General features: G+C 42.5%; 1 protein-coding gene across 2 annotated transcripts in view; it reads right to left on the bottom strand.

Annotated features, from left to right (window-relative positions):
* Sh3gl2 (SH3 domain containing GRB2 like 2, endophilin A1) overlaps positions 1 to 16,402 on the bottom strand; it is a 406,012-nt gene that overhangs the window by 228,789 nt on the left and 160,821 nt on the right. Inside the window, exons 4-9 of one of the 2 annotated variants that reach the window (XM_021159749.2) lie at positions 13,786 to 13,929; positions 12,751 to 12,884; positions 10,858 to 11,016; positions 8,734 to 8,837; positions 4,341 to 4,471; positions 900 to 2,717 (exon numbers count right to left, since the gene is read on the bottom strand). In XM_021159749.2, coding sequence (XP_021015408.1) covers positions 2,518 to 2,717; positions 4,341 to 4,471; positions 8,734 to 8,837; positions 10,858 to 11,016; positions 12,751 to 12,884; positions 13,786 to 13,929 — 872 coding nt within the window. In that variant the 3' untranslated portion in view covers positions 900 to 2,517. Of the gene's footprint in view, positions 1 to 899; positions 2,718 to 4,340; positions 4,472 to 8,733; positions 8,838 to 10,857; positions 11,017 to 12,750; positions 12,885 to 13,785; positions 13,930 to 16,402 lie in introns of those variants that run through there. The other variant, XM_021159750.2, reaches the window with a different exon arrangement.

Below are 16,402 nucleotides of genomic sequence, written 5' to 3'. Positions count from 1 at the left end.
TTGTTTGTTTGTTTTTGTTTTTTGGTCTGTTTTTGTTTGTTTTCTGTCTGTTTGTTTTTGGTCTGTTGTTTGAATTATTTTCTTTCTCTTCTTCTATGTGTGGTACATTGTATTTTTATATTATTAGCCTCACCATGAAATGATTTTTAAAGGTTATTGCAAAAAGAACTTTCATCTTTTGGGGGGCAGTAGTTAGACACATGCTGCAGTCCCCACTTTTCTCTTGTAAAATTGGAGGGTATTTACTCTTTATATCCCTGCTGCCTCCAGACCCTACTTCTTACTGAGGAACAGTGGAGAGTTTCTGGAGACAGACGAATCCTTCCTTCCTCTCTGAAGGTGTGACCCCTGGTGGGTTTCCCATGCTCTAGTGCATGGTGCCACACCCAGGGACACAAGGACATGCAGACAGCACTAACTGGACTTAAAGACTTGAAGTTCGCTGAAAGGTGTGTGTGGAGGGGGCATTGGAGGAATTAATGGAGGAACTAGGAGGTAGAGATGATATTTCACTCTATAGATGGATGAAATTAAAAAATAAAGAAAAATTAAAAACAAAATAGCCAAAAGCCCGGCCAACTTATTTCATTTTCTCTATTTGGCACTGTGTTCTCCTGCCAACAGCACTGCTTCTTAAATCACATGACTTCAAGGAGCCAGCTGCCTGGACTTACTCTCTCCCCCCAAGCTCTTCTTCATCCTGGAATTAGTGATGCAAGTGCCTACTAAACTAACTCACCACTTGTTTCTGGAACTTGCCCCACATGCCCCCAAGCTGGAGATGAGGTTGGGACCAGGTCTGGATTGGCTCCATCCAAAGGCAATGGAGATCCAAAGAATCTCAGTCCCCCCACTGTCAGCCCAGAGAACTGACAAAAAGGAAGAAGCAGAACCCTCTGTTTCGTCTTCAGCAATATTTATTGGAAACAGCAGTGCTTCCCGTGGTGAGTTTATACATTAAGCAGGAAGATTTGCCTTTCACTCCACATGATCCACTACCGCAAGTGGCATATCGGAAGCAGCACGTTAAACCTCTGAAGGAGTCTGTACAGCTAGATAAATAGAACTCTGGGTACCTATCGGGACTTCCATAACTGAAGGAGAACAAAACGAAAACCCAACACTGATCAGCGTACACAGCACTGTACACACAAAATGAGGAAGGGAGGCGTTCAAAGTAATGACTGGAGTGGAAAAGGGGTTTGCATATGCAGCCACATACCTTAAACTGCTAAGCACAAAAATCATCTTTATTTGGTCCTCATTGAGGGCAGAATATGCACAAATGATGTTCAAGGAACACAAACAAGTAAACATGGGAAGGAGCGATGCTCACTGTCTTGTTCTATGGAGTGGGAAATGCTTACTAGTGTTTCTCTCCTACGTCTTTGTGGTAAAGGGACTCAGGGAATGGACTGATTCCTGGGTAAGTAAACAGAGAAGGGAAGACAGCTGTTCCCCCTTCCTGTACCCTTCAGAAACGGACTACGTATATACACAGCTTCTGTACAGCAAGGAATCTGAGCTTAGAGACCAGATTTCTTCCCAATTCAGACTGGAGATTTTTTTCCTTTTCAGCCAACATACAGATTGTTCACCATCTCACTCAGAAATAAATGGGACCCCCCTCATCTGCCAAGTGCTTAACAGCAGGGAGGGAAGAAAACTGGCCATGTCTCAGAAGTATGAGGGAGATAGATAGATAGATAGATAGATAGATAGATAGATAGATAGATAGATAGATAGAGATAGAGAGATAGTAGATAGGTAGGTTGATAGATAGATAGATAGATAGATAGATAGATAGATAGATAGATAGATAGATAGATAATAGATGACTGATAGATAGATAGATAGATAGATAGATAGATAGATAGATAATAGATAGATAGATAGATAGATAATAGATGATAGATAGATAGATAGATAGATAGATAGATAGATAGATAGATAGATAGATAGATAGATAGATGTTGGTGAACAAAGGTGCTTTGGACAATTAATACTTCTGCTAATGGCATCAAGAGACCAAGTTGCTTAAACCAGCAGACAACTTGCTGGTGAGGGGATGTTTTTGCCAACAATTCTGTGACTCACATATTTAGGAAGGGAAAGTGCAACAAAAAGGACTTTCTCCTCTGTAAGTGGAGAACTGGAGACCTTGAGATGGCCCCTGGGTGAGAGACAATATCTTCAGTGAGGAGAGTTTTTCTGCGATGTGGTTCACAGGCATGTTATCAGGAACCACAGCCTCCTGAGAACTGTGAAGCCAGTTCTGGGATTCCTGGCTAGTCTCAGATGGTGTTTTAAAGCATGTACCAGGCCCACTGGCCTTGGAAGATACCATCTATCACCGCATCTCCTGGAGGAGCACACGGGTCAACCCAGGGCACGTGTGGGCTTGGTGACTCATCCACTGCGGCCTGCATTCGTGATGTATTGGAAGCAGCATTACCAAAGCAGTGGTTAAACTTAACTATCTGGGTCAGAAGGAGGTGAGCCAGCCAGCACAGGATCCTAATGGGGCAGAGCAACCAGAATTTCTACATAGTTGATGGGGAAAAAGCCAGACTGGCCATGAAGCATCCCCTCATACCAGTTCTCGTCAATCTGATTAGTGAGCGTGATGATATCGCCCTCTTTAAAACCCAATTCCCCTTCATTTTCAGGTTCAAAGTCATACAGAGCTCGGCAGCAGGGCTGATCCATTTGGACACCTGAGAATCAGAGACAGAGAGAACATAAAAGGTCACAGCATGTCGCGGTAGAAGGTTGATCCGCACTGATCACCCCAGTGGTGGCTATGGTTCCTCTGGATTCTCGAATGAAAATCACATATACACAGCCTTCTATTTTAATATGCCTCAAATAGTGCAATGGCTGGGCCGCTCTTAAACTTACACATAGCTAACACCTCCCCTTTGATAGTCCTGAATTATTACTTACTAAAATCTAAATTCCATCTTTGTTATCCTAGACCCAAAGGGAGGGAGGCCCTTGGGGCCGCTCTTCCCCAGCTCTGACATGGCTGGATGTTCTCAATTGACAAAAGCTATATTTTCCCCAGAGGAATATTGGTGTGTACCCCTACTTCAGTTTCCCCATTGCCATGATCATTCTCAAATGCCCACATACAAATGAGACCCAAGTTTTCTCCTGAGGCATTTCCAACTGTAAAACTGTCTTGCTTAAAGAAGTGGGAACCCATCTGACACTGGGCATGGGTTGTAAAGATCTGTAGCTTATCCCATTTCTCCTGGATCTTCAGTGATTGGTTCACTGCAGTAGAAAGCTCTGTAAAATGCTGTCATGGAATGAAGAAGGGGACATCTGAATCTCTGTTCACAGCTCAGAGCGTCCACTGTTGCCCACTGGGGCCCCAATGCCAGTGGACCTGAAGGTCACACTTGCCACATAAATTATTGATGACTGCACTTTTCCTTGCCCAAAAACAAGACATACAGTTCATTTTTCATTTGGTGACCTCTCTAAATAAAAATAAATAAATTATACTGTTTCTCTTTTTAAGACATCTTATTAGTATGAGGTCCACAGACACTTTTCTATGTTCATATTTATGTGCATGTTATATTAATATGTTTGCTCATTTTAAATAGATACCTTGAGGGCAAAGTCCACTCTTTATTAAATTATGCAGCATATATTATATTATTCTTGTGCTGTGGTTCTTACAGCATATTCATACACACCAATTCACCAAATATAGGTTATGATTTTCTAAAAATTTGTTGTTAAATAGATATAACCATTTAATGAAAATTGTACCGTTAGCTCTAATTTGGGGTTAAGAAGCAAATAGAATACTTTTTCTTTGAGCCAGTCACACAGGGCAAAACCAGGGCCCACTGTTCTGTGTCCTGTTTTCCCTGTATTACAGCAGTTTTCACGAATCTGGAATTACTAAATTTGAAGAATGAGAACTGATCTGTGATTCTAAGACTTTAGAGTACTGTCTATATTACTAATTACACTATTTTGAATGGGAAGCCATGTAAAAGTACTAACATGGATGGATCTGGCCATGTCTGTAGTTAAACTCCTAACCACTGCTTTTCCTTCTCCCAGCATTGTCAGGAAGATGAGCCTGATGAACTTCGTTATAATTACCACAAGAATACATGTTTCAGAAAGAAGGCAAAGAGGGTGGGACAATGGAGCAACGATAAAATTTGCCCAAGAAAAGAGCTCCTACCTGACAAGCCCTCCCATGAGCACTGACTTGCTGTGCAGGGGAAGCAGAATGCTCTCAACTTTCTCAGCATCACCTGTGGGTACACCCAAGGCCCAGGAAAGGGGATCTGTAACCTTCTGCTCCTTACCTGGAGGTTTGGGTGTGCCTGTGTGGGAAAGACCCCCGTTGGGCTGAGTACTGTCTCCAGTAGCAAACTCTAGGCTCATTCGTGGTTTGGGCTGATATTCCCTTCTTGGCTGAGATGAAGCTTGTCTTATTCTGTATCACAAAGAAAAGGGATGATGGAGAATTATGTAGCCAATTACAAGTGAACAGAAAAGCAGTAAAATCCAGGAACTTCTTGGCTCACTTGATGAGCTACCATGATCCAGTGGAAATGTGCTAAGTACCCTTGGTCTCCCATATCCCTGACACCAGTTCTTCGGGAGGTTTGTCATCCTGTCCTCACTGTTTGCATCCTTTCTCCCAATCTCTCACTCCTACATTCAGAGTAATTTATGCTAATATGCACCATGTTAGAGACCAGGGACATAAAGGTGCATAAGAAAAAGTTGCTGCCCCAAGGCAGTGTGTATAGGGGACAGCAGACATCACTGACCACAGATTGCCACCAAGAGCTCAAAGTGCATGGGCGGGGTTTAGAGATATGGAGAGTTTATTTAGCCATAAAGAGGCTGAGATATGGTTTAAGGAATGAGATCATAGCTCTACATATGAAAGAAAGCTACTCCATGTAGAACACAGGAAGGGTTGGAGGAAGGAAAAGAGGAAAGGCCACGGGTTCTGATAAGAATGAGCAGATGGAGATACAGAGAGTAAGAAAGAAATGAACGAAGGCCAGTAAGAGGATCTTTTCCAGTGTTAGGTATTCAATAAGACATATATATATATATATATATATATATATATATATATATATATATAATTTTAAGGAAAGGAAGGTTAGGGGTATGGAATTCTAGAATTATACTGATTTAAACCATGTTTAAAGATCCTTTCCCAATCTGTGGGCTACCTATAGGTCCTACAAAAGCTTTGCTGTTTTATGAAGTCCCATTTATCAATTACTGATCTTATGGCCTGAGCCATTAGTGTTCTGTTCAGGAACTTGTCTCCTGTACCAATGAATTCAAGGGAATTTCCCATTTTCCCTTTCATGAGATTTAGTGTATCCAGTTTTATGTTGAAGTCCTTAATCCTCTTGAACTTGAGTTTTGTGCAAACTGATAAGTATGCATCTATTTTCATTCTTTTACATGTCGATATCCAGTTAAACCAGCAACATTTGTTAAGATGCTTCTATTTTTCCATTGTTTGGTTTTGGCTTCTTTATCAAAAAATCAAGTGTACACTACATCTGATAGAGGGCTAGTAGCCAAAAATTACAAAGATCTTAAAAGGTTAGACACCAACAACCCAAAAAGGCCAAGTAAAACATTGGGCACAGAAATAAACAGAAAATTTTCAACAGAGAAATCTCAAAGGGCTGAGAAGCACTTAAAGAACTGTTCAAAGTCCTTAGTCATCAGGGAACTGCAAATCAAAACAACTCTGAGCTTCCACCTTATACCCATTAAAATGGCTATGATCAAAATCTCGAGACATATCTCATGCTCGAAAGAATGAGGAGCAAGGCAAACATTCCTCCATTGCTGGTGAGAGTGCACACTTGTAAAACTACTTTGGAAATCAATCCGGTGGTTCTCAGAAAACTGGGAATAGTTCTACCTTAAGACCCAGCTATACCACTCCTCAGCATATGCCCAAAAGATGCTCTAACATCTCACAAAGATACTTGGTCAATTATGTTCATTGCAGCTTTATTTGTAATAGCCAGAAACTGGAAACAACCTAGATGTCCCTCAAGTGAATAATGGATAAATAAAATGTGGTATATCTACATAATGGAATAGTATTCGGCTATTAAAAACCAAGACATCGTGAAATTTGCAGGCAAATGGACAGAACTTGAGAATATCATCCTGAGGTAACCCAGTTTCAAAAGATCATGCATGGGATATACTTACTTATAAATGGATATTAGCCATAAAATACAGGTACCATGTTACACTCCCCAGACACAAAGAAGCTAAACAAGAAGGAAGGCCCAAGCAAGGAACCTTGAATCTCACTTAGAAGGGGGAATAAAACAGTCATGAGAGGAAGACAGATGAAGTGAAGGGGGAGGGAAGGTTGGAAGGGAACTGGGAGGATTCAGGATTAGGTGTGGGAAAGGATAAGAGATATGTCTAGATGGCCATGAAAATGAACGAAAATCTGCAACTGCCAGGGATGAGGAGATGGGGGACATCTCCAGGATGAGACATGACCTGGGAAAAGGGAGGAACCCAATAATCAATGGGGGTGGCCTTAGCTGTAACTCACTATACTGTGGATATGGAACCTGAAGAGGCTGCCTCCTGTAGCCAGACAAGAACCCCAGTGGAAAGACAGAGACACCAATCCACTCACATAACTTTCATTCCCAAATTTATCCTGTCTACAAGCAAGGTAGGCACAGGGGATGGAGCAGAGACTGAGGAAATGGCCAGCCAATAACCAGCCCAATCCTATGGGCAAGCACCAATCCCTAACACTACTGATGATAAATCTATTCTACTTGTAGACGGAAGCATGTTGTCCTCTGAGAGGCTCCACCCAGCAGCTGACTCAGACAGATACAGACACCACCCACAGCCAAACAGTGGATGGCACTGTGGGCCACAAAAGGGACCCGCAGGGTCAACTGACCTGGACCCTTGGGGTTCTCAGAGTCTGAACCACCAACCAAAGAACTTACAAGGGCTGGACCTAGACCCCCTCCCCGCCCCCAAGCATATGCAGCAGATGTGCAACATGGTCTTTGTGTGGGTCCTGAACAACTTGGATGGGGACTATCCCAAAAGCTGTTGCCTGTATGTGGGGTATATCATACTGCCTGGGCTGCTTTGTCTGACCTCGGGGGGGGGGAGAGGAAGCGCCTACCCTCACAGAGAATTAAACTGCCAGGGTGGGGACATGCAGGGGGGAGGGCTCACTCAGAGGAGAAGGGGAGGGGTATGCAGGAAGAATTGGGGGAGTGTGTGACCTGGAGGGGCGATACTGAGTGGGATGTGAAGGGAATAAATAAAAATAAAAAAATAAAATAAAAGAGCATGTTTGAGATGACAAAGAGAGTGAACACAGTCCCTTCCTCTTCAACAGAAGTGAGAGGTACATGGTGTGGCTGGTGTTCTGGTACATTTGTTTTAAGCCTTTCTACTAGAGAAGCTTCAGAGTTAAATTCACTTCTGCAAGGGTGAACTGAAGGTTGGTACCAAAAAAGCACAAATCAAAGAAGGATCTAAGGTGATGGGAAGGCCAGCGAGTCCAAAACAATGCAGCATATGACTTCGGACTGAAGGTCTCACTGGACACTCAGCCACTAATCGCCCAGGAAGGTGTACTCTGGACATGATCCTAAAGGTAAAGGCTGCTACAAAATTCTTTGATATATTCATTTAGCAAAATTTCCTCCTTCATGTAGCTAAATGAAGCAAGATTAACAAGATCCTTGGTTGATAATGATGTCACCTGGCTAAATAAGGTATAATTAATAAGGCCCCTGCCTTAAGATGGTTCACTTCAATATTCTTTTGCTATTATAATGATGTAAAAGGGATTCCTATGAAATAGAAATTGTGCCCTAAATTCTGATATTTTCTTAGGGCTGCAACACGTAGTATAATGAACTTTTATAGGTGCAGGCACCCCAAATTCTACCCAGCCATGATCACAGCATAGCCCACCGACATTCTACGTTGCACTTAATGCTAGGCTATGTTGTTCTGTAGATGAGAGGTATTACACCCTTTTCCTTTAGGAGGAATCTGATGTTGGTCAAGGCATATCTGACTTATAGTGCACATATTCATTTAAGCTATACCTCACAACCCCAAAGAGCTCTATTCGTGTAGACAACTACTACAGCTCACAGTGAGGCAGATTTAAGGAGGTTGAACAGGAACACGGAAGCAGTCCTCTGAAGGTGGACTGGTGCATGATCATTCAAGAAAAACAAGAATGAAAAGACACAGGCTTCTAAGTAGCTTTTGCCCACCCATGTGCCCTGCCTCACCACTGGGTGAGCCCCTTGCTGATGACGTCACCTCCATAGGCCTCACAGTACTGCTCATCTGTTAGGTCCACAAGGCTCTTTCAAAGCAAACATATGCATGGTTGTTCTACAGGATATTGCTAAGCAAATGACAGCCGTCATCATCAATTCTGGTGTACCATCTATGGTAGCAAATATACGCTTCGTACGTCAACATCTCATAAACACAGGGTCAGAGCCAGAAGAAAGCAAGACAAGGGAAGTAAGACAAGTGCAAAGTCAAATCAAGCAGCCCCTCCACGAGGTGCCCGTGTTGCATCAGCAGGTGGGTTGGCAAATGCTGGTCTCCGAGTGTCATCTTTTATTTCAGTTTCTTGGCACATCCTTTTACAGCAGATCAGAACCTTAGGCAAGTGTAACTTACCTTTCTTCCAGCCTGACAGTGACCTGCTGCAGGATCTGCACTGCCTGCTTGTGGTACTCCAGCTGAGCCTGAACAAGTGCGGAGAGCTGGCTCACCTGTTCTATCTGGAAGGATGGAGAGAACTCTCTTAAGTTACAACATTACTGTCCCAGAACAGTAACTGTCCAACGATTGTGCAGCCTGTCATGATAACACACATAGCTCTACAGGTTCTGGGTTGATTAAGAATTTGACAGCATCCTTACGCTCAGAAATGCCTGTAGTACCATAAGGTCAGGCCTTGGGCAGGTTTCATTGTTTTCATTAAGCTTAACTCTAAGCTTTCTGGTTACGATGTGGCTTCTTTCATTGAAGTCCTTTAGGAGAAAGATTCTATAACTACAGAACTCTTTGCTTCCTGTCTGCAGCAGCCAACATGAAATCTAAGCATCATTTTATATGCTAATAACCGATGGCAATAAAAAAAAAGGAAAATTAATTTCTCACTTCGGTCACCACAGTGTAGAATAAAGCTTTTGGCCTCTTAGCCTGATCCAGGTGGGATTTAAAGTTAATTATCTAATACTCTAAACAGCCTTCCTTTTGGACATTGTATGCTGTGATCTACCTGAATTGTAGCCTCCATGTCAAAGGTAATGAACGCTGTCCTGTAAGTTTGAGGATGTGGGAGTGGGGCTCAGAGTACAAGGACACACACTGGTTCAGAGTTCCTACAGTATTTCACTGAGTGGTTAGGAGGATAAAGTTATCTGTAGACAAACCTGCACTGTCTCTGGATGATGAGGGCTCCACATGTTCAACACGCCTTCCTTGCCACTCAGGATGTAAGCCAATTAATTAATGGGATGGCTAATCTTGGGATGACAACACGACTAGTTTAAAAGATACTCAGAAGCTAGCAAAGCATGGTCCTTGGGTGTGTCTGCGGAGTTGCTTCCAGACTAGATCTGCATTTGAATCAGAAAGAACTAAGCAAGGATGAGCTTGGCATATCTAGAATGGTACATGCTGCCCAGTCCATTGAGGATTCAAATAAAACAAATGACAAAAGAGAGAGATTCACTCCCCTCTCTCCTGGGACTGAACATTTACCTCCTCTTGCATTTGGACACCAGAGCTGCCAGCTCTCCATCCTCAAGACTTGTGGTTCTCTGCCATTTCTAGATTCTCTAGCCTCTGGTCACCGAATCAACTAGCCAATGCCAACCGTTCATTCTCAGGCCTTTAGAATCAGTCTGAACCATGTTTCCAGCCTCACTGGCTCCCCACCTATCTGGAGGTATATGTGGAGCTTCTGAGCCTCAATTAGCCCCCTCATGAGAAATTTCCCTTTCTCCCTTGATCTCCAGCTATGCACCCTGAATCCATACCACCTGTACCTATAACCCTATGGTTTTGTTTCTCTGGAGATTCCTCCAGTGATGAGTACACAAAGCCCTACAAACATCCCAGATGAACTCTGGGGTTAGATGGTGGAGATGGTCCAGGACAAGAAATCCAGCTATTCAAATCTCCACATGTGTGAAATAAGGGAGAAAGGACTGTTCATGTGGCTTTACAGCTGAATGAACTCAACAGAAGTTAATGTCCGAAGCCATAAGTGATAATTTAGAATTCTGGTGATGCAGGGGCAACTTCTAAACCATCTCAGACATGCCCTGACTATAGTGTCTCTGATAAATCATCAATTCTAATTTATATATTTTTCTATGAAAATTTCAAGATCACTTCTATGTATTGACAACTTTATAACTTCATACACTCAATTCTGAATGTAATTTATTGTCATTCTTACCTGCAGGTCATATGCTCTATATTAAAACAGTAGTTTGTAATATGCTGGATTTATATGTGGGTTATCACAGGCATTCTCTATCTCTGCACTTACTGGCAATACTTTAAAATCCATTAAATATAGTTCTGGTTCAATCAATCTATAAGGATAAAGAAATGAATTCCATTTCCATGTTGTCTGTATGATAAATCACTAAGAGAAGTGGTCCCTGTGTGTTCTTATCACATAGAGGAACCAGATGGTAGCATGTCACATGATATGTCTTTCAACACATCAGTGCTATGCCCCGATGGTAAAATTAAATGAAAACCTAGAGAAAAGCAGCTTACATCCATCTCCAAGAGGTTGAACATGCTCGACTCGGCGATTTCTTTAGACTCATCGAATTTCTCCAGAGCTTGGCGGAGTTCTTCATCTGGAATCTTGCCTTGTCGCTTCTTCTTATAATCAAAGTCTAAGCGTCGGCCTTCCAGCTTTTTCAGGTGATGCTGAAAGAGCCAAGGGCGGGAACATGCTTCCAAAGGACATATTATGGAAAAGACCTTCTTGTACCTCATTTTTCTTACATTCCTAGTAGCTTCCAAAATGTGACTGGCTGTGTTTGAAATTGCATGTCACCAGAGAAATGAAGACACATATACCAGCAACGCAAATGCTTCTAGTGGCTAACTGTAGAGGGACACCTTGACAAATAATTCAGAATGAGAAACAAGTCACTGAAAGACCAATGTCCTTTTGCTAAGCATTCTCAGGCCAAAGCCAAGTTGAACTATATCTCTTCTCCAAATGACAAGAAGGGAATGTGGATAGGCATCACCCATACCTTCCACCTCAAGAAAATGCTACACACAAGAGCCTGCCAGTCACCTTCCCCATGAGAAATGGGAAAGCCCCCTTTTGTGAGGTAAAGGTAGAAAAAAATGAAATTCCTTTTTGACTAATCTAGTTTACCAGAGTCACCTAGTATGTCTGGTAAGAATATAGATCCCTGATCACCTAAGTCAGAATAGCCAGGCTGAGCCTGGTAATCTGCATCTCAACACCTGCCCCATTTGACAGAGGTAGCTGTTAGGGGACAGATGAGTTCACCTCTCCAAGGACAGGTGACACAACTCAGTCACAAATCCAAACTGCAAGGGACCTTGGAGGATCTTCTATCAGCACTACCTCCCTTAACACACACACACACACACACACACACACACACACATCTGTAGCTTTAATCCCTCACTGCAGTATCTCCATATGGTAAGGTTCATAACCTCTCTAAAGATGAGGATAAGGAGTTTTGTTCTGTTTCGTTTTCCTGAAGATCATCAGTAGTTTCCTTTCTTAATAGCTGTAGCATTCTACGACTAACTGGTGGGAGAAAAGAGGGATTTTCCTCTGTTCCTTAGTGTGTATGGATGAGGGAGGAAGAAGAGAAGATAGAAACAGAGTCAGTGGTGGGAGAGAACTGGCAAGATAAAGGATGGGTTTTGTTCTACACCCTGCTCCTCTCACTGCATCTCCCAACTAAGTGTGCTTTCTTTTGGCAAGGGGGTGCTGTAGAAGCATTTGAAACTCACGGCCACTCAGAGGCAACGCCAGCTGAATTGATCAGAGATAGCTCAGCTTTTCTGTATGTTTCACAAAGCGTGGTTAGTCCTTCTAAATCTCAACAACAATAAGGAAAATATAAAAATCTAAGAGTAATATAGTTGCTACTTATTTAAACTGAAAGAAGTAGAACTAATATTTGGGGAATCCCATCAGCCTCATCCATCATTAACAGAATTTAAAGTCCCGGATAAAGGACATCCCTTTGGCTGGGTGGCAGTGAGGCAAGCCCTTTATCCCAGCACTACGGAGTCAGAGGCAGGTGGATTTCTGTGAGTGTGAGGCCAGCATGATCTATAGAGCAAATTCTAGGACAACCAGGGCTACACAAAAAGGGGGGGGGGCTTTTTTTTTAAGAAAAAAAAATAATGGTGGAAAGATTGTTTAACAAGGAAGATGAAGACAGAGGAACCAATGCTCTGCTCAGGAGCAGCAGAGCTGCAGCTGTGATCCTGGATTGATGGCCTTTGGTCTCCAGTTCCTTTCATCTTATGGAGCTATAGGAAATGCACGTGCCCTCTCCTGTGTATCCCAGGGAGGCTGTCTGGGAAAATGAGAATCTGCGTGTGTGTGTGTGTGTGTGTGTGTGTGTGTGTGTGTGTGAGAAGAAGGATCGAACAGACCTGAATCTCCCTCAGATCCTTGTCATGAAGATTCTGAAGGGGGTCGATGAAATTCTGCTTCACTTCCATGTCCAATGAGTCCTTGACCTCCGAGAGCTCCCTCATGGCTTCTCCCACCTCACCAAGAGCAGGACCTGAGAGGGGAAAATGAAGATCTCACACCCTGAAGAATAAAGACAAGCACTCTTTGCAGCAACAGCCTTCAAGATGGCTGTGTAGGGATTGCCTCTGTCCTATAACGGCAACAGAGTCTAAGAAAGCCCCTAGTGTTCTCAAGACAAAAGAAGTTTTTCTATTTACCACAGTCATTCTGAAAACCAGGCTCCGTGGACCCTTTAAAAGGAGGAGTATCCCTCCTTACCAGGAACTGGACATTTCACTCTGAGTACTATTTTGCAAGGCTCTCTGTTCTCTGTGAGAGGCACTAGTTCTCATTAATATGAGATCACTTGCAGCTCAATGCTTTTAGCAGAAGCAGATACTAAAAACTGAGGGAAAATGGACTAGAGAGGTCCCATGTCAATAGGAGTGAAGGCAGAAGGTGCTTAGGGTCCTGAGAGCCAGGCGAGAGAGAAGATAGAATAAATTCTATTTTGCCTGGAGCAACAGAATCAGGGATCCCAAACAAATGAGCAGTGGATTAATCCTAGAGAGCCCAGGTGCCAGAGTAGGAGATCACACTGATTGTGACTTCTCCATCTGCTTTAATACGCAGCTCCTGCCAGATACACCCAGGAAAGTGCCAAGGCATCTGGACATGTCTGCCAGAACTGTTGTCAAGGCTGGGGTCCCATTAGAGGAAAAGGACAAAAGCCGTGTAGACTAATCACTTTAAACACTGGCAGTCCTAAAAATCACATTTTATTCCACCATATATAACATCTACAAGTGAGAATTAAAATATAAGCAGGCTGACTGATGATCTCTAGAATTTGCTGTTGTTAGTGGTCATGTTTTTGCTTTGTTGTTTTGTTTTGTTTTCTGATCAGCATCATAACCTACTTGGAGAACTGCAGTATGACCAAGGCTACTTACCAAAGTTGCAATCATCACCCAGCTCCCTGCCGAACTTGAGCATGGCCTCTGCCAGCAGTGCTTCCGCCTGAGGGTAGCCTGGCCCCTTCTCTTGGCCGCGGATTTTCGACATGGTGTTGATCATACTGAGCTTAGCCCTGGAAGCTGGAGACAAAGTGAGAACAGCCTTTAGGAGATAGCATCACTATTCATAATGGGAACTGGGCTGGCTGGAGAACCAAGCTCCAATCAGCCCACACCTCTACTCAGCTCCTAGAGCTGCATCTTTCCTGGGCCTACAGCCCTTGGATACAATTTGTGGGCAACTGAATATACATCAACTCTAAACTTTCTCTTCAACGACAAGTAGAATTACACTGCAAGGCCAAATACAGGTCTTGACAGGGCAGCAGCATGGTTTGGGTGCTGTCCCCACATCCTCCTGCCTGAAACACGGCGGAGACTCTGGGACTTAGAGGGCTGTACACAGCATCCTGGAAATACCTGACCATATTCTCATCTTCCAGTTTTATTCCTGTTTCATATCTCAACTCTAGGAGTCTGTGTTATTAAACTAAGGAATGGTGGTGGACTCGTGGGCCTGGGTCTTGTTTCCTTTACAACATGTGTAAAATAAACTATTCTCAAAGTCATCTCTAAACTAAGAATAAAATGCTATATTTGTTAAAATATCTAACTACATCTCTTAAGATTGAGTTTGTTTCTCAAAGATTACATCTCAATTCCTCTTCTCATTTTGTTCTTTGGTTTTGTTTGTTTGATTGTTTGTTTTCAGGAGGTGCCTAAAGAGTCATCCCCACCCACTTTAGTGGAAGAAGTCATTTTAGTAACACATTACTGAGGACTAAGATCTGACTGATCCTAGGTGTCCCCAATTCAGTATCAGAGTTGATTACACACTAACCTGGGACTGAGCCCACCATGCCAGCTGCAGGAAAACCCTTGAGGAAATCTCAGCTGAAAGTAAAAATACCTTCTAGCACATGGAGACTAGTATTTGATCTTAAACACACAGTTTAAATAGGCTTTTATTTAAACTTTGGGCCTCCAAGATTGTGGAAATGAGAAAAATTATCCCCATTCACAAAGTTTATAATGAGCTGAAGGCAGAATCTGTCATGAGAGCAATTAGATTGAAGTGTTTATATTCAATGCCAGGACTGGAGACTCCAGTGAGTCACAAAAACAAGGCCTACAGGGTGAAGCACTGTAAGGGAAAATGTCCACAGGAAAGCATCATTGAGCTTTGAACCATATAGTATTCAGCAGCAAGTGGCGTTAATATCACATACAAAGCTGGTGGTGACCACAACAAAGACGAAAGTTACCTTTTATTCACTTCAACCTTTCGTAGAAAAAAAAATCATACATTGTTAGATTTGAGGAAGTGCTTCATAATTACCTATTACCTGGAGTAGACCTGCATAGTCTTTCCCACAGACAGCCATGGCTGAGGTCCAGGAGAGAGCTCCTGCCACACAGCGCCCACACAGAGTAAGGAGTCAGGTAAACAGTTACAACTGGTAAGTACTATGTCAATGCTAGCACCAGACACTAGACAGCCCAACATAGAAGAGCAGAAGCAACATCATACATAAAAAGGAAACAAGAGGGCACCAGAAAATGAGGACCGGATGAACAGAAGGAGAGAAGAGAAGTGGACACCAGAGAACCACAGTAACAGCAGCCTAACTCACACCTCTCCAATCCTGCCTTGCCCATGATGAATGCCTTTTACAAACACTGGGTTATTGATTTATGACTATGTTTTGGTTTTATTACAATCTGATTTTCATAACATGATATATTGTGGGTGATTTTCAAATCCTTTTTGAATCTTGTTAAATTATAGAGAGCTTTATTATTTTATTCATCACTTAAGAGCATATTGATACATTCCACATCTTTAGAAAATGGGAAGAAAGCCATAAGATTTTATTTCTTCAAAAAATGTTAAAACATGTATACCCACAGGTTTGAAGAAATTCTCTTTTATATTCACTTGTGGACTCATTACATTTTTAAGAATCTTAGATTGATAAAATGTCTGTGTCCTTGAAAAACATCATTGAGTGCTTAACTGCTTATCTTCAAATGGTCGCATGATAGTTTTAAAATTATTTTCCAAAATAGTTATGTGAAAAACTGGCAAGGAACCCAGAAAACACAAATAGGAAACATTCACAGTCCTATAATGCTATCTTTGCTTAGTTGCTTCACCAAATTATGTTTGAGTCAGGAATCCTAAACTCTTACTTCCCTAAGCAGGAGTCGCCTCTCCTTCAAAGTAAACATCCTAACTTCCCCACCATCCTCCTCTGGGCTTAGTGAATAAAGAGATCTCTAACATCATTCTCTCTCCTGAGCTATGAAAGCAAACATGATACAGTGGTCTGTGTGTCTCTTAGCAAAGGGCAGCAGAAGGCAATGTGTATACTAAGTGTTAGCACAATGGCTGCAACCACAACACAATGGGCAGCCCTCTGGCAATGGTTTTGCCAAAACAGATTGCTCACATGCTCATGTAAAGGAGAGCTTTCTAAGGTGTACCAGAGAATGAACACAGAGCCTTGATTCTCTAGATGGAAGAAAGAGGGAGAAGGAATCCAGTAGATTT

The sequence above is a fragment of the Mus caroli genome, chromosome 4 (genome assembly GCF_900094665.2).
Source record: "Mus caroli chromosome 4, CAROLI_EIJ_v1.1, whole genome shotgun sequence".
Taxonomy (NCBI): Eukaryota; Metazoa; Chordata; class Mammalia; order Rodentia; family Muridae; genus Mus; species Mus caroli.
This window is presented reverse-complemented; position numbering and strand designations above follow the sequence as displayed.